This window comes from Panicum virgatum, chromosome 7N (assembly GCF_016808335.1).
Source record: "Panicum virgatum strain AP13 chromosome 7N, P.virgatum_v5, whole genome shotgun sequence".
NCBI lineage: Eukaryota > Viridiplantae > Streptophyta > Magnoliopsida > Poales > Poaceae > Panicum > Panicum virgatum.
The window spans coordinates 34,442,943-34,465,215 of record NC_053151.1 but is presented as its reverse complement, the minus strand read 5'-3'; the positions used below and the strand labels follow the sequence as shown (position 1 = coordinate 34,465,215).

Here is a 22,273-nt window from a genome sequence, read left to right as displayed (position 1 = left end):
TTTAAATGGCGGAGAAATGGTGGAGGTGACTTTATCGTGTGGGCCCGGTCACGGTGGGCCCTGGTGTCAGTGTCTCTAGCGGACCTGCTACTTGGATAACCCATGATAGCAAAATTGCCAGTTGGTGCGCTTAAGCGGTTAAACCCAGGCGAACTCTGAATGGCCACCGCCGTCCACCCGGCGGCGGCTCTCCCCGCCACCGCCGCGCCGGCGCCGCCCCGTCCTCCACCCGTCCGCGCAGCTCTCGGCCACGTGCCGCAGCTCCACGCGTCTCTAATCAAGTCCGGGGAGCTCACCGCCTCGCCGAAATCCTTCCACTCCCTGCTCGAGGCCGCCGCCCGCGGTGCCTCGCCGGCGCAACTCGCCTACGCGGTCCGTCTCTTCCGCCTGGGGCCGCGGCCACCCCTGTCCGTGCCGTGCTACAACGTCCTCATGCGCGCGTTCCTCTGCGCGGGCCACCTGGAGGACGCGCTGCTCCTGTTCGTCGAAATGCTCGACGCGGGCTCCATCTGGCCCGACCAGCACACCGTCGCCAGCGCCCTCAAGTCATGCTCCAGGATGCGCACGCTGGATGCAGGGCGGGGCGTCCAGGCTTACGCCGTCAAACGCGGGCTCATGGTGGATCGGTTCGTGCTGAGCAGCTTGATACATATGTACGCGAGCTGTGGGGATGTCGCAACGGCGCAGCTGCTGTTTGACGCGGTGGAAGAGAAGGGCGTGGTCTTGTGGAACGCAATCATCGCAGGGTACTTCAGGAATGGAGATTGGAAGGAGGTCGTGGAGTTGTTTAAGGCTATGCTTGAGGTTGGGGCACCTTTTGATGAGGTCACATTGGTGAGTGTTGCTACGGCATGCGGAAGAACATGTGATTCCAAACTTGGCAAGTTGGTTGGGGGCTATGTGGAAGAGAAAGGGATGCTGGGGTACCGGAATTTGGTGACTGCGCTGGTCGACATGTATGCCAAGTGCGGTGAACTTGGTAAGGCACGGACCTTGTTTGACGGGATGCAGTCCCGTGATGTGGTCGCTTGGAGTGCAATGATCTCGGGCTACACACAGGCAGATCGGTGCCAGGAGGCGCTTGCTCTTTTCAGTGAGATGCAGGTTGCTGAGGTGGAACCAAATGATGTGACCATGGTTAGTGTGCTCTCTGCTTGTGCTGTCCTGGGTGCACTTGAGACAGGGAAGTGGGTGCATTCATATATAAGAAAGAAGTCTTTGCCTCTCACCATTGTTCTTGGTACTGCTTTGGTGGACTTCTATGCGAAGTGTGGGTGCATTGACAGTGCAGTTGAGGCATTTGAGTCAATGCCTGTGAAGAACTCATGGACATGGACAGCCTTGATAAAGGGCATGGCAAGCAATGGAAGGGGCAGAGAAGCACTAGAGCTCTTCTCATCCATGTGCAAAGCTGGTATCAAGCCAACAGATGTGACATTCATTGGTGTCCTCATGGCTTGCAGTCACAACTACTTAGTTGAAGAGGGTCGCCAACATTTTGACAGCATGACTCAGGATTATGGGATCCAGCCACGAATCGAGCACTATGGCTGTGTTGTGGATCTGTTGGGGCGGGCTGGTTTGATAGATGAGGCGTATCAATTTATCAGAGCCATGCCTATTGAGCCTAATACAGTTATCTGGAGGGCACTACTGTCTTCTTGCGCAGTTCAAAAAAATGTTGAAGTTGGGGAAGAAGCACTTCAGCAGATCATCCAATTGGACCCTAGTCATAGTGGTGACTACATACTTCTGTCAAATATCTATGCATCAGTGGGTCGATGGAAGGATGCAGCAATGATTCGGAGGCAAATGAAGGATAGAGGGATTCAGAAAGTTCCTGGGTGCAGTCTCATCGAGCTGGATGGGGTGGTCTACGAGTTCTTTGCTGAAGACAGTGAGCACCCCCATTTGAGGGAGATTTACGAGAAAGTTGAGGAGATGATTGACAAGATCAAGGTGGCAGGGTATGTCCCAAATACAGCTGATGCGAGGCTAGATGTTGATGAGTGTGAGAAGGAAGTGTCTGTTTCCCATCACAGTGAGAAGCTGGCAATTGCGTTTGGTCTGATGAAGTTGCGCCATGGCGCAACAATTCGCTTATCGAAGAATCTAAGAGTGTGCACAGACTGCCACTCAGCCACAAAGTTGATTTCAAAGGTGTACGATAGGGAAATTGTTGTTCGAGACCGGAATAGATTTCATCATTTCAAGGATGGTTCTTGCTCCTGCAATGATTACTGGTGATAGCAGTTCTCTGTATTTGTGCTGAAGATCCTTTTTGGGATAAGGATGGACACAGGCACACCTGCCCCATTTGAGGGGAGTGGAAGACGGATTAACATAGTAACCTGTAAATACAAAGACAACTGCTTTGGCGTTTCTGAAACGAAACTTTGCTAGCCTGCATCAAGATCTTCAATTCAAGTGTAGGTAAGGCCATGAATAATAGTTGTGGAGCTAGTATAGTAGTATGTAGTGTGGTTGTGTACAGATATACAGTGTTATGCATGAATTCTGATGAGGGCTGACCTTGACCTATTCCATTTCATTTAACAAAACTTCAATAGAAATTATACATTTCATTCGCAGTTTGAGAGATGAGTCCTTGCATGCTTTCCCTGTATTCTTCACATCCACCATTTTTGCCAAAGTTCATGATTCGGTCTATGGAGTTTCAACTTTTCTCACACAACGGAACGGACATGGCTTTCAACCACAGTAGCTATGATCGACGACCACCGACCACGGGCACGGCATCGACGTCCATGGATTTCGCGTCAACACTCTCCAACCTCACGATCTCCTTGCGCGGCTCCTTCTGGTCCTTGCCACCGTCCACCTCTGCTCCCGCCGCCGTCCAAGAGGTCATCGTCCGCCGGGCCCGGGGCCGCCACGGCCAGCTTGCCGCTGCCGCCTCTTTTCCCGCGCCTGAGGGAGCTCCCGATCATCGGCAACCTCCACCAGCTCGGCGCGCTGCCGCACGCCTCCCTGGCCGCGCCGACCACCACCCAGGCGCCGCCGTTACCATGTCAATATCCATAACAATCTTATCCGGTAAAAACTAACACTATTTGTATCCTATCTATATTCAAATAAAAATATAAAATAAATATGATATCAGTAATATCCGTTCGTATTCAATCTGTTTTCATCCTTGGAGTGCGACGGAGCCAACATTTCTTTCTTTGTACCTTATCATCGAAGATAATTTTATATATTACTTTATATCATGATTGTATTAGTAGATATATTTTTAAATTTTTTGGAAAGTTACGGTGTACCCTAAAATTTTAGATAATCTTCAAAAGTAGCCTATTTTAGTGAATTTAACTTTAAAATTTTAAACATTATTTTTTTTTTGCAAAATTGATACTTTTCCGTTTTTATAATCTTAAAAGAAAGCTTAATGAATTTTTGAGGTGATTTGATATTTTAGCCTAGAAAAAAGAGGGAAGACTCCACAAGTTAATGATTATTATATGATTTAATCGACGAAATGGGCGAAAGTGTCAAACAATAAATGAATGTTCAACTTAAATATTAGATAATATTAGATACGGAAGTTGAAATTTTCTATGTCAAATAAAAATGTTTTAAATTTACCGATGTCAAAAATTTTGAATTTTCTCAATGGAGTTACGGAGGAGCGCGGGGTTAATGGGATGGAGACCCGCTTACCAGAAACGGAAAAAAATGATGTCTGTTTGGCATACTATGCTCGACCACTTCAACGACAGCATCACAGCAGCGAGCTCGGTGCCTCTCAGCAGTCCGACAGCGGCGGCCGGGGATGTCATGCATGACGCACTGCAGCCGGCCGGGAACGGCGGCAGGGGAGCACTCTGCACCCCCGGCCAAATCATGGTGGAAGCTAGCTTAAGCCACGGGGCATCCGGCCATGTCGCAAACATCAAATGCCACGGCCTGATGGGCGGCCATCATCAAGACATCAAGAACCTAGCGTTCACCCGCTGCAGGCTGATCTGCCGGGGACGGGAAGTGAGCCCCGCGGACGGAGCACGACGCGAGCCGACGCAACACCCCCATGGAGTCCTCCGTCGCGGTCGTGGCGGTGCCGTTCCCGGCGCAGGGCCACCTGAACGCGCTGCTGCACCTGTCGCTGCAGCTCGCGGCGCGCGGCCTGCCCGTCCACTACGCGGCGCCCGCGGAGCTCGCCCGCCAGGCCCGCGCGCGCGTGCACGGCTGGGGCGACAGCGCCCTCCGCCGCGTCCGGTTCCACGAGCTCCCGATCGCCGCGTACGCCTCGCCGCCCCCTGACGCCGGAGCCTCGGCGGCCTTCCCGTCCCACCTCATGCCGCTGTGGGAGGCCTTCACGGCCGGCGCGCCCGCCCCGCTCGCGGCGCTCCTCGCCGCGGTCTCCGCCTCCCCCCGCCGCGTCGTCGTCCTCTACGACATGGCCAACGCCTTCGCCGCCGAGGCGGCCGCGCGGCTGCCCAACGGCGAGGGGTTCGCGCTGGCCTGCACCTCCCTGTCGAGCCTCCTCTGGCAGGCGGACGCCGGGTGCCGCCTCCTGCGCGAGCGCGGCGTCGATTACGTCCCCGTATTCGCCTACATCACGGAGGAGTTCATGGAGTACGCGAGCAATCGGATGAGATCAGCGCAGACGATACCATCCAGCTCCGGCGTCCTCACCAACACCTGCCGCGCGGTCGAGGGTCCGTTCATCGATTGGTTCGCCGAGCAGGTGGCTCCTGCCGGCAAGAAGCTCTTCAACATCGGCCCCTTGAACCCGTTGCTCGACGTCGACGCGAGTTCATCCGTCGCGCACGAAAGCGGGAAGCGCCACGAGTGCCTGGATTGGCTCGACAGGCAGCCGCCGGCATCCGTGCTCTACGTGTCGTTCGGCTCGACGTCGTCGCTGCGAGGTGAGCAGGTCGCGGAGCTCGCCGCGGCGCTGCGCGGCAGCAGGCAGTGGTTCATCTGGGTGCTGCGCGACGCCGACCGCGGCAACGTGTTCACGGACCACGGCGAGGACCGGCACGCCAAGTTCCTGTCCGAGTTCACGGAGCAGGCCCAGGGCTGGGGGGTGGTGGTCACCGGGTGGGCGCCGCAGCTGGAGATCCTGGCGCACGGCGCCACGGCGGCGTTCTTGAGCCACTGCGGCTGGAACTCGACGGTGGAGAGTCTGGGCCACGGGAAGCCCATCCTGGCATGGCCCATGCACTCGGATCAACCGTTGAACTCTGAGCTGGTGTGCAAGCACCTCAAGGCTGGCATCCTAGTGAGGCCGATCGAAATGCAGAGGGAGGTGATAGTGATACCCAGCGCGACCATACAGGAGGCAATTGAGAAGATGATGGTCTCGGATGAAGGGCGCCAGGTCCAGCAGCGCGCAATGGAGCTAGGCGAAGCCGTACGTTCATCGGCGGTGGTAGGCGGAGCATCGCACAAGGACCTTGAGGACTTCATTACTCACATGACCAGGTGATACATGAGAGAGAGAGATGGGTGGGGAACTGTCTTCATATCTTCCTTTCAGAAAAAAAAACTGATTTCTTACTTCTATGGCACCTTATCCTTTTCAATTTGTGTCATTTTCAAGTGAGCTTGAGCTTTAGAAATTTAAGAACATTCTGGCTGTATCTACTGCATCGGCATTACACTCGTCTCATCTCATGTGCCGGCCGGCGGCCTTCAACAGAAAAATATCGAGTGACGGGAAAAGACAGATTTTACTAGGTCTAGGAATATCGTTCTGAAAAAAGAAAGAAAATCTCCATGTTATTGCCGTACCTATGAATCTATGATGATGGATGCAAGTGAAACTCTACGTTGTTGTCCCCATGGATTTTTTTTTCACACTCCAATCTGTACACATTTCTCTGTATTCCTTGTTGGCTCTTTACACTGTAGCAAGAATCTTAAAACTAACTTTCCTGCTTCTCTGAAGTTGCTGCTTGATTTGCTCCATTCACGAGACCGAAATGAATATTCAGGCTTTGGTTTTTTTTTTTGACCAAAGGCATTATGCCCCCACTTTACTGAAAGCGTAGTGAGCATATTCAGGTTTTGGCATATTCTGATATGAACACATACGGGGCAAGAGAAGCAGGAAATCGGACAAAAACTTGTGGCAAATATCTGAAGCAGACGGACCGGGATCAACTATGATAAACTGACCTTCCTCCTCGATAAATGAAATAACATAAACATAAGAAAACATACTTCCTTTCCAAAAAAAAACATCTTGATAAACACAACAAACTTTTTTTAGATAATGGGATAAACATAACTAACTTGCATCTGAAGAAGAAAGATGATCATATGTACAACAAGTACAATGGCTTGGACAAGGACATATCAGTGCAGGTGCAGCAACGACATGGTTGGTCCTTCCTCCTTTTTCTCCGAAGGAGTAGATAGTCCAATTTGTCACATGGTTGGTCAGAGATAATCAGATTAAGTTTATCCTTGTCCTCAAGTTTCGACTACTGTCAAGTTGTTTCCTCTTCAGTTTACAAGAGAAGGAATGAAGAATGAACATTTGCCAACCTGAAGAATGTTGTTCCAGCCAAAATTCGTGGTAACCGGAGTAACAACTAACAATGATCAAGGTGTTATTTTTTTCCTTACTACTGCAAATACCGGATTCTGTACACATTTTTTAGTATTCCCTGTCAGTGGACTCTTTAGACTTTACCCAGAATCTTAAAAGTAACCTGCCTGCTTCTGTGAAGTTGCAACTTTGTCTGCATCTTCAATTTGTTCCTGCTTTTTTCTCTCGAATATTTGTTCCTGATTTGTTCCATTCATGAGACCAAACAGAATATTTGTTCCGATCACCGCGTGACGGGAAGTTAACTTTCCTCTGCTCGGTGCCGGCCGCCGGCGCCGCTGCTGGCGCCCCGGGAGACCACCGAGGCGTGCACGGTGCGCGGCTACGAGGTATCTGCCAGCCAGGGCGCGGTGATCGTGAACGCCATGGCCATCGTCGGCACGGACCCCCGGCGCGTGGGGGTCCGACGCCGTGCGGTTCGCGCCGGAGCGGTACGAGGTCGACGCCGGCGTGGACCTTGGCGACCACATGCCGTGCACGACGGCGCTTTTTTTTAAAAAAAACGACGACGGCAGCTTCGCGCTCGTGCCGTTCAGGAATGGGCGGGCCGAAACAATGCTCTCTAAGCGCGGCGTGGACCTCGGCGACCACAAGCCGTGCCGCTCGTTCCGGGCGTGTGCTCTCTGCCGTGCTCTACTGCGTGCTAGAGAGGTGGCGGTGCACGCCACCGTACCATGCCCGATGAAGCCGGCGCACGCGGCGCCGCCGCCGGCGCCCTTGCCGAAAGCGACTCGTGGGTCGTGGCCAGATTGGACCCGGATTTCACCGGCGAGGGACTCCGCCCCACCAGAGTCAACCTGCTAGTGGTTTGGACTCGAACCAGTCTTTGTGGTTGGTTTTTGTGTTTAGGCCAATATAGTTTGGTGGTAACCGGCTGGAATAGCTAGTGGGCTGGTTCGGTTTGGACTGCCAATTTAAATGGATCAATCCCATCATCCGTCCCTGTCGCCCTTATCCTCTCGTCAACAGCGGCGGCCGCGGCGCCGCAGCAGCTGGCGGGGCCTCGACGGTCTGCGCTGGACCAGGGAGCTCACCGTCATCGCTGGACCAGGGAGATCGCCGTCGTCGTGCTCCCACCCGTCTGTCCGTGGATCCGCTAGGTACTCCTCCTCCTCTTCTCCCATGGATCGATAGGAATACTGCTAGCCCTATGGGATCTTCGAAGCTTGCTGGTATGGATGCCGGAGATGAGGTACGCACGTGTTCGACCACCCGGTTACGATTCATTGCTGAGGTCGATGTTGCAGCCTGGAGGCGTCTAGACTTTGCTTGGTGCGTGTGAGGGTTCGAGGGTGGTGTTCTTGACCGGGAGTTGAAGGATCTGTCTCTTGACGGTGAGTTGAACTAGATTCACACTACTACAACCACCTCTATCACCGCCGGTTCTAAAAGTGCATCACCAACGATTTTGGGTACCGTTGAATTTAAGTCGATGGTGATAGCGGGGCCAGATGGAGGGGGTTCAACACCGCCGGTTTATGCGTGCGCGAACCGTTGGTGATGTGCACCCATCACCGCCGGTTTGTATCTGGAACCGTTGGTGAAGACCTTTTTCCCATAAAAAAATATTTTCATATAATAATATTGCATCATGTGTACAATATATATAATATATAATTATAGGAGCAGAATTCAGCAGATAACATAGAGGGTGAAAGTGCAGGGTAAAATGAGAAAATTTCCGGTATTTTCAAGTAGGCAGACATACTAAGACCAAAAGGCTGACCTATGAGATTGGTATAAACTTCACAAACATATATTAAGAAAATTGATATATAATTGGTGCATTTATAATTGATATAGAAGAAAAGATGCATGAATGCCACCAATCTAATAAAAAACATTTATAATTGGTGCAGAAGTTTTGCTAGCAATAACCATAATCATAACCAGTCTAACAAGCAACATAAGCACATAGCCACATCATGGTAGATATCTCATACCTAATGATCCTCTATTCACAGATGACATGCATGGCATGAAGAGCAAGCAATGGAAATTGGCAACAGCATGGTAGATATTTCAAGTAAACAGATGGTATGTCAAAGAAGCAAATCATGAGATGGGTAGAAAGTCTTACCAGAAAGAGAAGATATGATGAATATTAACTCCCTGTGAACGAATGAAAATGAATTATAGTCAGATCCTACAAAATGAAGCTTAGCTTTCACTTAGCTCATTGCATTGCACACATAAACTGCTACAATAGCGAAAAGTAATTGGGAGAAATCATATTGTAGCTGTAACAAACAGATTTGTTAAAGTTGACCTGAGGAAAATTACCTATTGTAGAATAAAAATGGTAGAGACAAGAATGTAGTGAATTGGCACATTTTCTTATTGATCTCATGGTGCCCTTTTATAGGGGGATTACAAGGTCACTAATTCCAGGAATTAGTATAGGACATTAATTCTCTTTGTAACAGCACCCATAAGGATAATTCATGGCCTTCAACCATGGTGGTTACCATGGCCTTAACTCCATGGCTGTTACTATTGCCTTCACTCCATGGTTGCTGTATTTGTGAGGTCAAATATGTTTTGTAACATTACCGATGGAGGAATAAAGAAATGTATATGAGAAAAAAAAGGGCAGTCCCTGGCCCGCGGAGCTCGCTGGAGCCATCGTCCCACCGTGCGATGCCGCAGAGGGAGGCTGACGTCAAAGCGCCCGCGCCGCCGTGAGCCCTGCTCCTCCGAGCCGCCCGCACGGAGCTCATAGCGCCCAGATCCTGACGCCGCCAGAGCTCGGAGCACCAAGGCGCGCCCGGATCCGGCCGCCACCTGAGCTAGGAGCGCCACGGCGAGGGAGGGAGGAGGGCCGGCACCACCGCCATGGGACGTTGCGGGAGGAGGGAGGACGAGGCGACGGAGGGCCGGACGTCGCAGATCCGCCATGCTCTGTGCGGATCCGGCCGCCATGGCCGCCGCACAGGCCTCTACCACCACTGCCGCCATGGGAGGGCGCGGGAGGAGGATGAGGCGAAGGGCCGGCCGCCGCTGCCATGGGAGGGCGCGGGAGGAGGACGGGGCGGACGGCCGGCGCCGCCGCCCTGGGAGGGCGCGGGAGGAGGGAGGACGGGGAGGAGGACGGCGCCGCGAGTGAGGGTGAGGGAGGGCTATCTGCCCTTTACTGCTAAAAAAAGGGGGCTATGGGCGGACGTGAGCGGGGCAGGCGTGGCCTGTGGTGATGTGCCTCATCACCGCCGGCTCGTGGATGGAACCGGCGGTGATGGTCGGCGACCTCATCACCGCCAGTTCGTGTTACCAACCAGCGGTGATGAAGGACATCACCGCCGGTCCCAATGGGATCCGACGGTGATGAAGCATCACCGCCGGTTCGTTTCGAACCGTTGGTGATAGCCCGTTTGCTATGACTAGTTCTGTAGTAGTGTCACAACATTTTATTAGCATTCTTCTAGTTTTACTTTGGTCTGAACTGTGTTTGTTCCATGTTCCATGTACTCAACAATAAATTTCTGTGTTCAAGTCATTCTTATTTTCCACATGAGAACTAGATTCATAGCAGTTTATTAGCATTCTTCTAGTTTTTATTGTGGTCTTAACTGTGTTTGTGTCATGTACCAACAATTAATCAGGCCGTGTTTAGTTCGAGCGCAAAATTTTTTTGCGTTGGAATCTTACTAATTTGAAGTACTTAATGAAGTCTATTTACAAAACTTTTTGCACAGATGGTTTGTAAATCGCGAGACGAATCTAATGATGCTAATTAATCCATGAGTAATCAATAATTAGCGGATTGTTACTGTAGCATCACTGTTGCAAATCATGGATTAAGTAGGCTCATTAGATTCGTCTCGTGATTTACAGCCCATCTATGCAAAAATTTTTGTAAATAGACTTCATTTAGTACTCCATACATGTGTCGAAACATTCGATGTGACGATTTTTTTTTGCGTTTACGGGGTTTATGGGTAAAGATCTAAACAGGGCCTCAGTATCAAGTTTTTTGATAAGTTATATGGCTGCCACTTCAGTATCTACTTTTTCTTGGCACCTAATTCAACTTTACAGTTGGTGTCAGCTAAGACACTAGAAGTTTGTTAGCTTGTTAGAACCAAGTTATTTGTGTGCTCCCTTTTTTCCATTCGAGTTCTAGATTCATAACATTTTATTATCATTCTTGGGATTTCTCATTGGTCATTGTCGGGAGTGATCTTGGTTAGCTGCTATGAAATGTATCTGGTGTAGGTCTTTCACACGGTGTTACTAGCAAAGGATCGCCCACAAAAAGCATCAATATAATCGGAGCTTGAAGCAGACGCCTGAAAGCTCTGATGAAGCTTTATACGAACTGGAGAACTGGAAGCGCTTTTGTAGTCTGGTGATATGGTGGTCTTTGTTAGCTCATACTGTTGTTTGCAAGTGTCTGTAAATTAAAACTTGTAAACTCCTGGGAACAACCCTTGTTGGTGGATCTCTTTGTGTCGTAGTTTGAGCAGGTATAGTAACGGGCGAGTAGTCGGCGGAATGTGACGCGGATGGGAGAGAAATGAAGAGAGAGAGCGAGACTGGCGTCTCCCCACCAGGGTTAACCTTACACCGGTTAAACTGGTCCGGACCGGTTCCGGTTTCGGCCGGTACCCAACAGGCTAAAATTCAAAATTTAAATTTAAATTCAAAAAATGAAAAATTTCCAAAAAATTCATAAAAATACTTCAAGTTGCGATGAATCTAATGGTATCAAATTTTCTAAAAAATTCATTCATTTAGTATAGTTTGCGGGGATTTAAAGTTAAATCAAAAAAGAAAAAGAAAAAATGGGCCGGCCCATTAAGGCCCACCAGTCAAACCGGTCAAACCGGCCGGTAAACCGGTTGCACGGGAGCTTTTGAATTTGGATTTGAATTCAAACCGGTCAAACCGACCGATAAACCATTAAAACCGGCCGGTAAATCGGTCGGAACCGGTTGCACGGGAGCTTTTGAATTTATTTGAATTTAAATTTGAATTCGACCGGTTCCGACCGGTAACCGGTCAAACCGGTCCGGAAACCAGAGCCGGTCGGGAAATAAAACCCTGCTCCCCACTCGGCCGCACGCAGCTGGCGAAATCTGACTCACAGGTGCTGCCCCAGCTAGGATTGGATGAGATGAGTGCGCTGCATTAAATGGCAGTGGGGTCCTCGCCACTGTGAGCCCTGCCACTCCGCCCGACGCCGGCAGCTACCGAAACCATTAGCTCTTTGAATCAGCCGTAGGTGCATGTATCCTAGGCTCCATTTTCTCTGTTTTTCTGGCTGTCAAACTTCTGGAATTTTCATTTGATTCAATCGAAATGATGGGTTGGAGCTGAGCTTTGTGTCGAAAAGAGTTCACACAGTATGTTTTCTCTTTTTGCGAAAAAAAATTCACACGATACGGTGGCACGTTTACTCCTGCCATTCAATCTTGGTTAAGTTGAGTTGAAACTTTGCGTTTGGAGGTGGGTTGAAACCGTGGGTTCGGAGGTAGGCTGGTTTAATTTGGTTGAGATGGTGTATGCAATTTAATTTAATTTAATTTTGGAAGATAGTGGGATGGATTGGAATGGTTTGGGGTATTATAATGTATATTATGAAATAGTTCGGTCCAGTAATGATTTGGGGTGCCAAACCACTGACGCCAGAGGAAGGAAGAAGCACGGGACAGCTACTACCTCTCCCTGTCGCCTGCAGCTTTCAAGGCTACCAAACTAGCCGTAGCCGCCATCCCGATTTTGACAACTACCTACCTCACCTGTCTTGGCTGGCTGGATCATGGATTCAAGGTGGTTACGCATTGCCGTGGTACTACCTCTATTTTAAAATATAAATATTTGTTGAATTCCATTTATTTTATTTTAAAAATTTATGAAAAAAATAAAAACAATTAAAATATACTTCAAATATATAGGATGATGAAATATGTCATAATAAAATAAATAATATTTTTTTTAAATTTTTTTGAATAAGACGAATGATCAAATATGATCAACAGAAGTTAATAAATACTTATACATCCTGTTCGCTGTGCTGGCGCTGGAGGCTGCTGCTAGGATGGTGTAAGAGAAAAACAATGTTGTCTGGCTAATGGCTGAAGATTGCTGCTGGAGTGTTGCGAGAGAAAATCAATGTTAGCTGAACGTAGGCTGGCTGCCCACACCAACCGCATCATCAATTCCATCTTTCCTCGGTGCTGTGCACATCAATGATGCTGTCTTTGTTCATTCTCCCCCCCTCCTTCCTCGGGGCACATCAATGATGCTGTCTTTGTTCAGATCCCCCCCCCCCCTCCTCGGTGCGCATCATTGATGTGGTGCTGCTTCATCAAGGTCAAAATCGGCGACTCTTGTCTTTGGTGGCTACGTGCAGCCGACTGCCGTATGCAGTATTCGGGTGCTTCACTTCTCCCATGTCATCAACCACTATGATCCTGGTGAAGCATGCAGGAGCCTAGCTTTTCTCTGAAACCGAGTAATGATGCATCGTGCTAGTTTGTAAGAGCCAACAGCTAATAAAAACTACTTATTTGCTGATACTGGCAACAATATTATTTTTAGACAACGTATGCTATGTAAATTATCTTCGTATGCAAACTACGGAAACTCCAATCTGTGCCATCGAATAAACATCCAAGAGGAGGGATGCAGAGGCATGGAAGGAGAGATTTGCAAAAGTGTCATCAACATCTTAACATCTTGCCCTTTGACGTTTCGATTCTTCAGAGAAACAGTAGAGAAAGACAAATTTCGTAGGCTTTCTTTTCGTCAGCCAACTAGCTGTGCTCTGACTTTGTTCGGCTGGCAGATTCAGCCAGCCACAATAGTATTTTCCTCTCACGCCAAATCAGCCAGCCAGCCAGCCAATCAACAGTATTTTCCTCTCACGCCAAATCAGGCAGCCATCCAGCCTGCCAGCCAGCCGAACAAGGCACAAATCTCATGTCACCAGTTGGCAGTCAGCATTAAACCCCTCTCTCACATGGCTTTGCAAGGTCTCTGTACAGTCTATAAAAATGGTACCCTGCTAATGCCATGCTATTCTTATCCAGTTCACGCGAACAGTAGGTGACCAAAACCAAGGAGGGCCGCCATGCACCCAGCACTGTTCATGGAGACGCTCCAAGTCCAAGCAGCTCATGCTGAGCTCTTTGCACGCGCCTTCCTCGCCCTCGTCGCCACCGTTGCCGTCCTCTACCTCACGCGGCTGCTGCTCGCGCCGCTCAAGAGGCGCGCCGCCGCCAGCTCGCCTTCCCTCCCGCGCCCGAGGGGCCTCCCCCTCATCGGCAACCTCCACCAGCTCGGCGCGGTCCCGCACGACTCCCTCGCCGCGCTGGCCGCCAGGCACGACGCGCCGCTCATGCTGCTCCGCCTGGGCTCCGTGCCCACGCTCGTCGTCTCCACCGCCGACGCGCTGCGCGCCGCGTTCCAGCCCAACGACCGCGCCATGTCGGGGCGCCCGGCGCTGACCGTGGCCACCAGGATCACCTACGGCCTGCAGGACATCGCCTTCTCGCCGCCGGACGGCGCCTTCTGGCGCGCCGCGCGCCGCGCGTCCCTGTCGGAGCTCCTGGGCGCCCCGCGCGTGCGCGCCTTCCGCGACGTCCGCGAGGGCGAGGCCGCCGCGCTCGTCGCCGCCGTCGCGGCCGCGTCCGCGGCCGGCTCCCCCGTGAACCTCAGCGAGATGCTCATGGCGACGAGCAACAGGATCCTGCGCCGCGTCGCGTTCGGTGACGGCGGGGACGACGGGAGCATCGAGGCCGGCGCCGTCCTCGACGAGACGCAGAAGCTCCTGGGCGCTTTCTTCGTGGCCGACTACATGCCGTGGCTGGGGTGGGTGGACGCGCTCCGGGGCCTGCGGCGGCGGCTGGAGCGCAACTTCCATGAGCTCGACGCGTTCTACGAGAAGGTGATCGACGACCACCTCAACAAGCGCGCGGATTCCAAAGGCGAGGACTTGGTCGATGTGCTCCTCCGCCTGCACGGCGATCCGGCTTACCGGAGCACGTTCAGCAGCCGTAACCGGATCAAAGGCATCCTCACGGTACGCCGACTGATCTTGATCTCGCTCGCATGTTTACGTTTCACGGGTTTCCTTGATCGTACGATCTTGTGAGGAAACTGTAAATAATTTCTTTCGTTTTTGTTCATGTGTTTCCTTCAGGACATGTTCATCGCTGGGACAGACACCACCGCGGAGACGGTGGAGTGGACGATGACGGAGCTGCTCCGGCACCCGGACATCCTCGCCAAGGCTCAGCAGGAGGTGCGCGGCGGCGGCGGGGACATCGTCCTCGAGTCCGACCTCCCGCGCCTCAAGTACCTGAAGCAGGTCATCCGGGAGTCGATGCGGGTGCACCCGCCGGTGCCGCTACTGGTGCCCCGGGAGACCATCGAGCCCTGCGCGGTGTACGGCTGCGAGATCCCGGCCGGGACGCGGGTGCTCGTGAACGCCAGGGCCATCGGCCAGGACCCCGGCGCGTGGGGCCCCGACGCGGCGCGGTTCGTGCCGGAGCGGCACGCGGAGGTCGCCGACCTCAGCGACCACAAGCCGTGGCACGACAGCTTCTCGCTCGTGCCATTCGGGGTCGGCCGGAGAAGCTGCCCCGGCGTGCACTTCGCCACCTCCGCCGTTGAGCTGCAGCTGGCCAACCTGCTCTTCTGCTTCGACTGGCGCGCGCCCAACGGCGAGGCCGTGGACCTGGAGCAGGAGACCGGGATGACCGTGCACAGGAAGAACCCTCTCGTGCTCGTAGCGGAAAGGAGACGCGTGCAGTGAGATCACCTCGTTGGCGTCCTTAAGACGACGACGAGTACGCTTTCGTGTAGTATTCCGTTGCTGTATTTCAGTACGTAGGAACCTAGCTTGCTATACATGTCGTCACGTATATCCAATCCCTTTATTTTTTTAGAATGGATGCTCGTATATCACTACTACATAATAGCACTACATAATAGGCCTTTGTTCCAGGCCATTTGTCCCGGCAACCTTTGGCCCCGGGACAATAGGTGGCTTTTGTCCCGGATCCAACGGCTAGCCGGACCAGCGGGGGGCGGGGGACAGGGGCTTTTTGTCCCGGTTGGAGACACCAACCGGGACAAAAGGCCCGCGTACCCTTTTGTCCCGGTTGGAACCACCAACCGGGACAAAAGGCCCCCCTTTTATCTCGATTGGTGTCTCCAACCGGGACAAAAGGACTTGGCCCCCTTATCCCCTTCCCTCTCCCCCCGCCCGAGCCATTCAGCTCATTTGTTTCTTGCTATTCTCGGCTCGGGAGAGAGGAGTTCTTGCTCATTTCTTCACCATATTTGTGAAGATCTTTGATTCCCCATCCATCCATCGGCGCTAAAGGTTTGGGGCTTGTTTTTCTCTTCTTCCTTACCTTGTATAGCTCATTTCATGCTTTAGAAATAGAGAAAATGTGTAGCTAGCTCATTTCTTGGACATTTAGCTAGATTGCATATGTAGGTGTGATTTTCTTTTAGATTTAGATGAGTATGTAGATAGTAGAAATTTTTAGAATGAGTGTAGACACTTCATGTGATGTACTTGTATACATGACCATATTGTGGATAGTTGATTTTTGTATTCATGAATGAATTAATGAAATGAGTATATTAGGATTTTTTGTATTATGAATGGATTATTTTGACACTCTAGTGATGTATTTATTCAGGCTCACATTGAAACCATCTAGAAGCTAAAAAAATCTTTATTTCGAAACAAGTATACGTCGTTAATCTCCATCCAACGGTGATGGCACTACCTTTCGGGAATACACGATGCGTTATAAGCACGTCGCGAATCGGTTAGTCGCATCACCAGCACTTCCGATTGATAAGAAGACAGCATTTGACGCAGTCAGCATGGCCGTTGTTGTATTGAGAGCATATCAACGAGCATGCTGCCTGTGCCAAATGTTGTGCCTATTAATCATAAATGTTGGTGCTGCGACTGACCGATTGATGACATCCTTGCACCGCACCGTGTCCCCCCGAAAGGCAGTGTCATCACCGCAGGGTTGAGGTTACTGACATATACATTTTCAGAAATAAAGGTTTATTTTTCTTCTAGAGGGTTTCTGGATATTGAAAAGAGTGTACTCCTGGAACTGAAGGGTGTCAAAGTAATTAGAAGTTATAAAGAATTCTTTCAATTAATTAGAGATTTCTTGAGGATTAATGATACATTTCGTCTTTTTATATGATTTCATTGTTATTTGCAAGAGTTATTAATCTGATCATTGTAATTGTAATAGTAAATAATTTTTGCATTGTAATGGTAAGAATTTATAATTTTGTGGAAAATAAAGGTATTTTTCAGTAAAATATGGCTTCAGCAGCTGGAGAGAGTGGCGCCGGTGGGGGTGATCGTTGTCCTTCTGGAGAGAAGGGCACAACTCGAGTAGGTCGTCGGTCCAAAAAACCTAGTGCTTTTCATAGGGCAGCGCTCCGTTATTTGGAAAAAGAATATAGAGAATGCATGGCAAGGGGCGAGGAACCTCCGTTTGATCTTGAGGATTTATTGCGGCGTTACGGTTCGTCACCCTCAAACTTGGAGGTTTCAGCTCCGCCATCTTCTTCTGCGCCAGCAAGAAATCCGTTAGAGCATTCTGCGTTCCAATGCAAGGACAGTTGAAAACATATGTGTTGTTGACCGAATTTTCAAGTTTCATGTATAATACTCCTTTGTTAAGTTCTGTAATGGATTAAGTACTCCTTTTAATTAGTCAAGATGTATGATGGATATTGCATATCTTTTAATTATTCATGTTATGTTACATTTAGTTTAATTTAGGTTTGATATATTTTATTTATTCGATACGTGTAAAGAATTCAAATCGATTTACTTAAAATGCAGATGGACCCGCAATGGATGTACAATGCTGACTGACGTTCGAAAGAATTCATTGATGGCCTGCATTATTTTTTGTCTGTGGCTGAGGCAAACAAGAAGAATGGTTTTATGTGCTGCCCGTGTCTTCATTGCAACAATAACAAGAATTACTCATCTTCAAGAATCCTACACAGCCACATTTTCGCAAATGGTTTCATGGAGAAGTATGTTTGTTGGACGAAGCACGGAGAACAGGGGGTTACCATGGAAGACAATGAAGAAGAAGATTTTGACGACCACTTTCCCGGGAATGCTGGAATCGGTGCATTCGATGACGATATTCCCATGGAAGAGCCCGAAGTAGATGTAGCAGAAAATGGTCCCAGCGACGATCTGGGGCAGGCATTGCACAATGTGCAGGCAGACTGTGAGAGTGAAACGGAGAGGTTGAAGTTCCAGAAGTTGTTAGAGGACCACCATAAGTTGTTGTACCCAGATTGTCAAAATGGATTGAAGAAACTTGGCACCACCTTGGAGTTGCTGCAATGGAAGACGACAAATGGTGTATCCGACAAGGGATTTGGTGAATTACTCAAACTTGTTAAAAAATGCTTCCTAAGAACAATGAATTGCCTGCCACAACGTATGAAGCCAAACAACTTGTTTGCCCTTTAGGACTGGAAGTGCAAAAGATACATGCATACCCCAACGACTGCATCCTCTACCGAGGCGAGTACGAGAATTTGGATGCATGTCCCGTATGCAGTGCATTGCGTTACAAGATTAGAAAAGATGATCCTGGAGATGTCGAGGGGGAGCCTCCCCGGAAGAGAGTTCCTGCGAAGGTCATGTGGTATTCGCCTATAATACCACGTTTGAAGCGTCTGTTTAGAAATAAAGATAATGCTAAGTTGATGCGATGGCACAAAGTGGAACGCAAGAAAGACTCGATGTTGAGACACCCCGCTGATGGGTCGCAGTGGAGAAAAATAGATAGAACGTACCCTGGATTTGATTTGGATGCGAGAAACATAAGGTTCAGTTTGAGTACGGATGGCATGAATCTTTTTGGTGAGATGAGAAGTGGTCATAGCACTTGGCCTGTGACTCTTTGTCTGTACAATCTTCCACCATGCCTCTGCATGAAACGAAAGTTCATCATGATGCCAGTGCTTATCCCGGGTCCAAACCAGCCCGGAAATGACATTAATGTGTACCTAAGACCATTGGTCGAAGAACTCTTATTGCTCTGGGGCGATGAAGGTGTACGGATGTGGGATGAATACAAACAGGAAAACTTCAACCTACGAGCATTGCTGTTCGTAACAATCAATGACTAGCCTGCTCTTAGTAACTTGTCAGGACATTCGAACAAGGGATACAAAGCATGCACACACTGTTTAGATGATACCGATAATATATGGTTGACTCACTGTAAGAAGGTTGTATACATGGGTCATCGTCAGTTTCTTCCATCAGGCATGCGGTACGAAAGAAGGGCAAGCATTTCAAAGGCCAAGCGGACCACCGAACAAAACCGATGCACCGTAGTGGTAAAGACGTCTTCAACATGGTAAAAGATCTAGAAGTTATTTTTGGAAAGGGATCTGGTAGCCAACCTGTTCCGAACGAAAACATAATGAGCGCCCATGTGGAAGAAGAAATCTATATTTTGGGAGCTACCATATTGGGAAGTCTTTGATGTTCGTCATGCAATTGATGTGATGCACCTCACGAAGAATTTTTGCGTCAACCTGATAGCATTCTTGGGAGTGTACGGAAAGACAAAAGATACAGTAGAAGCACGTCAAGAATTGCAACGTATGGAAGAACGAGATGTCTTACATCCACAACAGCGAGATAATGGACGACAATACTTAAGTCCTGCCAGCTATACTCTTAGCAAGGAAGAGAAAGAAACCATATTTGACTGCTTGAGCAGTATAAAGGTTCCATCTGGATACTCATCCAATATAAAAGGAATCTTAAATTTGGCAGTGAAGAAATTTACAAATCTCAAGTCCCATTACTGCCATGTGCTTATGACCGAACTTCTTCCGGTTGTGCTGCGGGGGATTCTGCCTGATAACGTCCGGTTAACCATCGTGAAGATATGTGCCTTCCTCAACGCAGTTTCTCAGAAGATAATTGACCCGGAGAATTTGATAAAGCTGCAAAACGATGAGGTGCAATGTCTTGTTGGCTTTGAGCTGATATTTCCACCATCTTTCTTCAACATCATGACACATCTTCTAGTGCACCTTGTCAAAGAGATTGATATTCTCGGACCAGTATTTCTATACAATATGTTCCCATTCGAAAGGTTCATGGGGGTACTCAAGAAATGTGTTCGTAATAGAGCTCGTCCAGAAGGAAGCATCGCCAGTGCCTACGGAACTGAGGAGGTAATTGACTTTTGTGTTGACTTTATTGATGACCTTAAACCGATTGGAGTCCCTGAATCGCGATATGAGGGAGACTAACTGGAAAGGGTACATTAAGAAAGAAATCTTATGTCTGCACAGATGATTTCTCATTCAAGAAAGCGTATTATACGGTTCTTCAACAATCATCCTTGGTTGACCCATATATCGAGGAACACAAGAAAATTCTGCTCTCCAATTTCCCGGAAAAGTCTGAGGCATGAATTACACGTGAGCACATGAACACTTTCTGCAGCTGGTTGCGGAAGCATCTAATGCATAATATGGATATAAGTGAACAACTGTTCTTATTGGCTAGGGGAGCATCTTGGAATATCTTAACATACCAAGGGTACGAGATAAATGGAAACACATTTTATACGATAGCCCAAGATAAAAAGAGTACCAACAAAAACAACGGTGTTCGTATGGATACCACGGACAATAATGGAAAAAAAGACACATATTACGGCTACATTGAAGAGATATGGGAGCTGGATTACGGTCCCAATTTCAAGGTGCATCTATTTCGTTGCCAATGGGTTAAGCTATCTGGAGGAGGGGTAACAAAAGATGAGTATGGGATGACAATAGTTGATCTCAACAATCTTGGGTATGGAGACGAGCCATTTGTCCTAGCCCAGGATGTCGCTCAGGTTTTCTACATTAAGGACATGTCCAGCAAGCCAAAGAAGGGGATAAACAAGCAAAAGGATGAGCCTAAGCGACACATAGTTCTACCAGGAAAGAGAAACATCGTTGGAGTGGAGGACAAGACAGACTTGTCAGAAGAATATAATAATTTTGTTGCCATTCCACCTTTCGAAGTAAATGCTGATCCATGCATCCTGCTAGCCAATGATGATGCTCCATACTTGCGCCGTGATCATAATCAAGGGACATTTGTGAAGAGAAAGTCTGTTACCGCTAATCCTTCATGTACTTGAATTATTTTATATTATTGTATAAAAACATAATCGCAATTCGAATACTTTTATTATATATGTACTGTACAATTATACTTTATGTGTTATATATATTATTTTATATATTTTTCACTTAATTACCAGACTCAATTATAATTTTCATTCAATAATGGATTACTCAACTAATTTTATTTATTTCATGAAATTACATTCACATTAACACACTATACTCTCTCACTAACACACACAATCTCACTAACACAAACTATCTCTTAAACTCACACACTACTCATTAATATCATGAAATTGCTTAATTTTATCTAAAATTCACTTTTTAAACGTTAATATCGTGATAGAATCCACTTTCTGTCGAAAAGCAACAGTTTGAAAAAAATTGTTCACCTAATATATTTTTGCATGGTCAAAATAACAAATATGATTTCAAAAAAGTTAGATATTTCATTGACCCAATCACTTGAATGAAAATTAATTATTTTTGTTGCGTGTATCAAGTTTATATATAGATAAGAAATTTTGTTCCATAATTTTTGGAATCATAATTTTATTAACTGAATTAACAAATGAAAGCCAATTTTAAAAGAAAAGTAAAAAGAAACAAAAACAAACATAAGATTAGGCGGGAAACGAGGGAAAACGGGCCCCTTTCTACCACCCGGGACTAAAGGTGGGCCGCGGGCTGGGAATTTTCCCGGCCCGCCCAAAAACACCTTTTGTCCCGGGTGAAGCCACCACCCGGGACAAAAGGGCCTTTTGTCCCGGGTCATTGATTCACCCGGGACAAAAGGCCCCCCATATATTTCCTTCCTCCTTCGTCCTTCCCCCTAACACTTGGTTTCTCATCTGCGCCTGGTGCCGCCGCCGTCCCCTGCTCCCCCCACCGCGCGAGCCCAACGTCCCCGAGCACCGCCGCTATCGACGTCGCCGCCCAGAGCCCCGCCGCGCGAGCCCAACGTCCCCGAGTGCCGTTGTCCCTGCGAGCGCCGCCGCCGTCGACGTCCGCCATCCCGGCCCAGACCCCGCCGCGCGAGCCCAACGTCTCCGAGCGCCGTCGACCTCACGCCGCCGCCCAGAGCCCCGACCAACCCACCGGAGACCCGCCAGAACACCGCCGCCGCCGTAACGCCCTCGCCGCCATCCCCTGCTCACCGTCTACCTGCCGCTACATGCCATCCCAGCCCACGCCGCGACTACCCAAAGGTAGAGCTCGATCTCCTGAGTCCCCTCGACACCTTCCCCCACGCCCTCGGAGAGCATGCTCACCGGAATCGTCCGAACGCCGCCGCGGCTGTAGGTGTGAACGGCCAGGGACCCGATTGCATAGGTTTAGATCATCCAGGGGGTCCCGGCAAGATTCTAGGGGCGTTTTTATAAAACTTCCTTTAAGTTTTGTTTTAAATCCAGTGAACTTTGAAAATAGATAGAAATTCATAGAAAAATAAGAAAGATGCAAATACAAATGTTTTGAGTTCTTTGCGAGTAGATCTACAACTTTTCTTACAAAAACTTT

The 22,273-nt window shown here is 49.0% G+C and overlaps 3 protein-coding genes and 1 long non-coding RNA gene across 4 annotated transcripts; all 4 read left to right on the top strand.

Annotated features, from left to right (window-relative positions):
- The first annotated feature begins 125 nt into the window (after positions 1–125).
- LOC120683457 (pentatricopeptide repeat-containing protein At1g08070, chloroplastic-like) lies at positions 126–2,593 on the top strand. Its single transcript, XM_039965534.1, has one exon. The coding sequence runs from the start codon at positions 160–162 to the stop codon at positions 2,245–2,247; it is 2,088 nt and encodes a 695-aa protein (XP_039821468.1). The 5' UTR covers positions 126–159; the 3' UTR covers positions 2,248–2,593.
- A 1,250-nt stretch (positions 2,594–3,843) lies between these two features.
- LOC120683129 (putative cis-zeatin O-glucosyltransferase) lies at positions 3,844–5,781 on the top strand. The gene has a single exon (XM_039965156.1). It carries the CDS (start codon positions 4,049–4,051, stop codon positions 5,450–5,452), a length of 1,404 nt encoding a protein of 467 aa, XP_039821090.1. The 5' UTR covers positions 3,844–4,048; the 3' UTR covers positions 5,453–5,781.
- A 1,682-nt stretch (positions 5,782–7,463) lies between these two features.
- On the top strand, positions 7,464–11,020 carry LOC120683075. The gene is made up of 2 exons (XR_005678672.1): positions 7,464–7,680; positions 10,793–11,020. It is a non-coding gene; the product is annotated as an uncharacterized LOC120683075 (long non-coding RNA).
- A 2,548-nt stretch (positions 11,021–13,568) lies between these two features.
- LOC120683637 (cytochrome P450 71A9-like) lies at positions 13,569–15,496 on the top strand. The gene is made up of 2 exons (XM_039965728.1): positions 13,569–14,603; positions 14,724–15,496. Exons 1-2 carry the CDS (start codon positions 13,653–13,655, stop codon positions 15,336–15,338), a joined length of 1,566 nt encoding a protein of 521 aa, XP_039821662.1. The 5' UTR covers positions 13,569–13,652; the 3' UTR covers positions 15,339–15,496.
- The last annotated feature ends 6,777 nt before the right edge of the window (positions 15,497–22,273 follow it).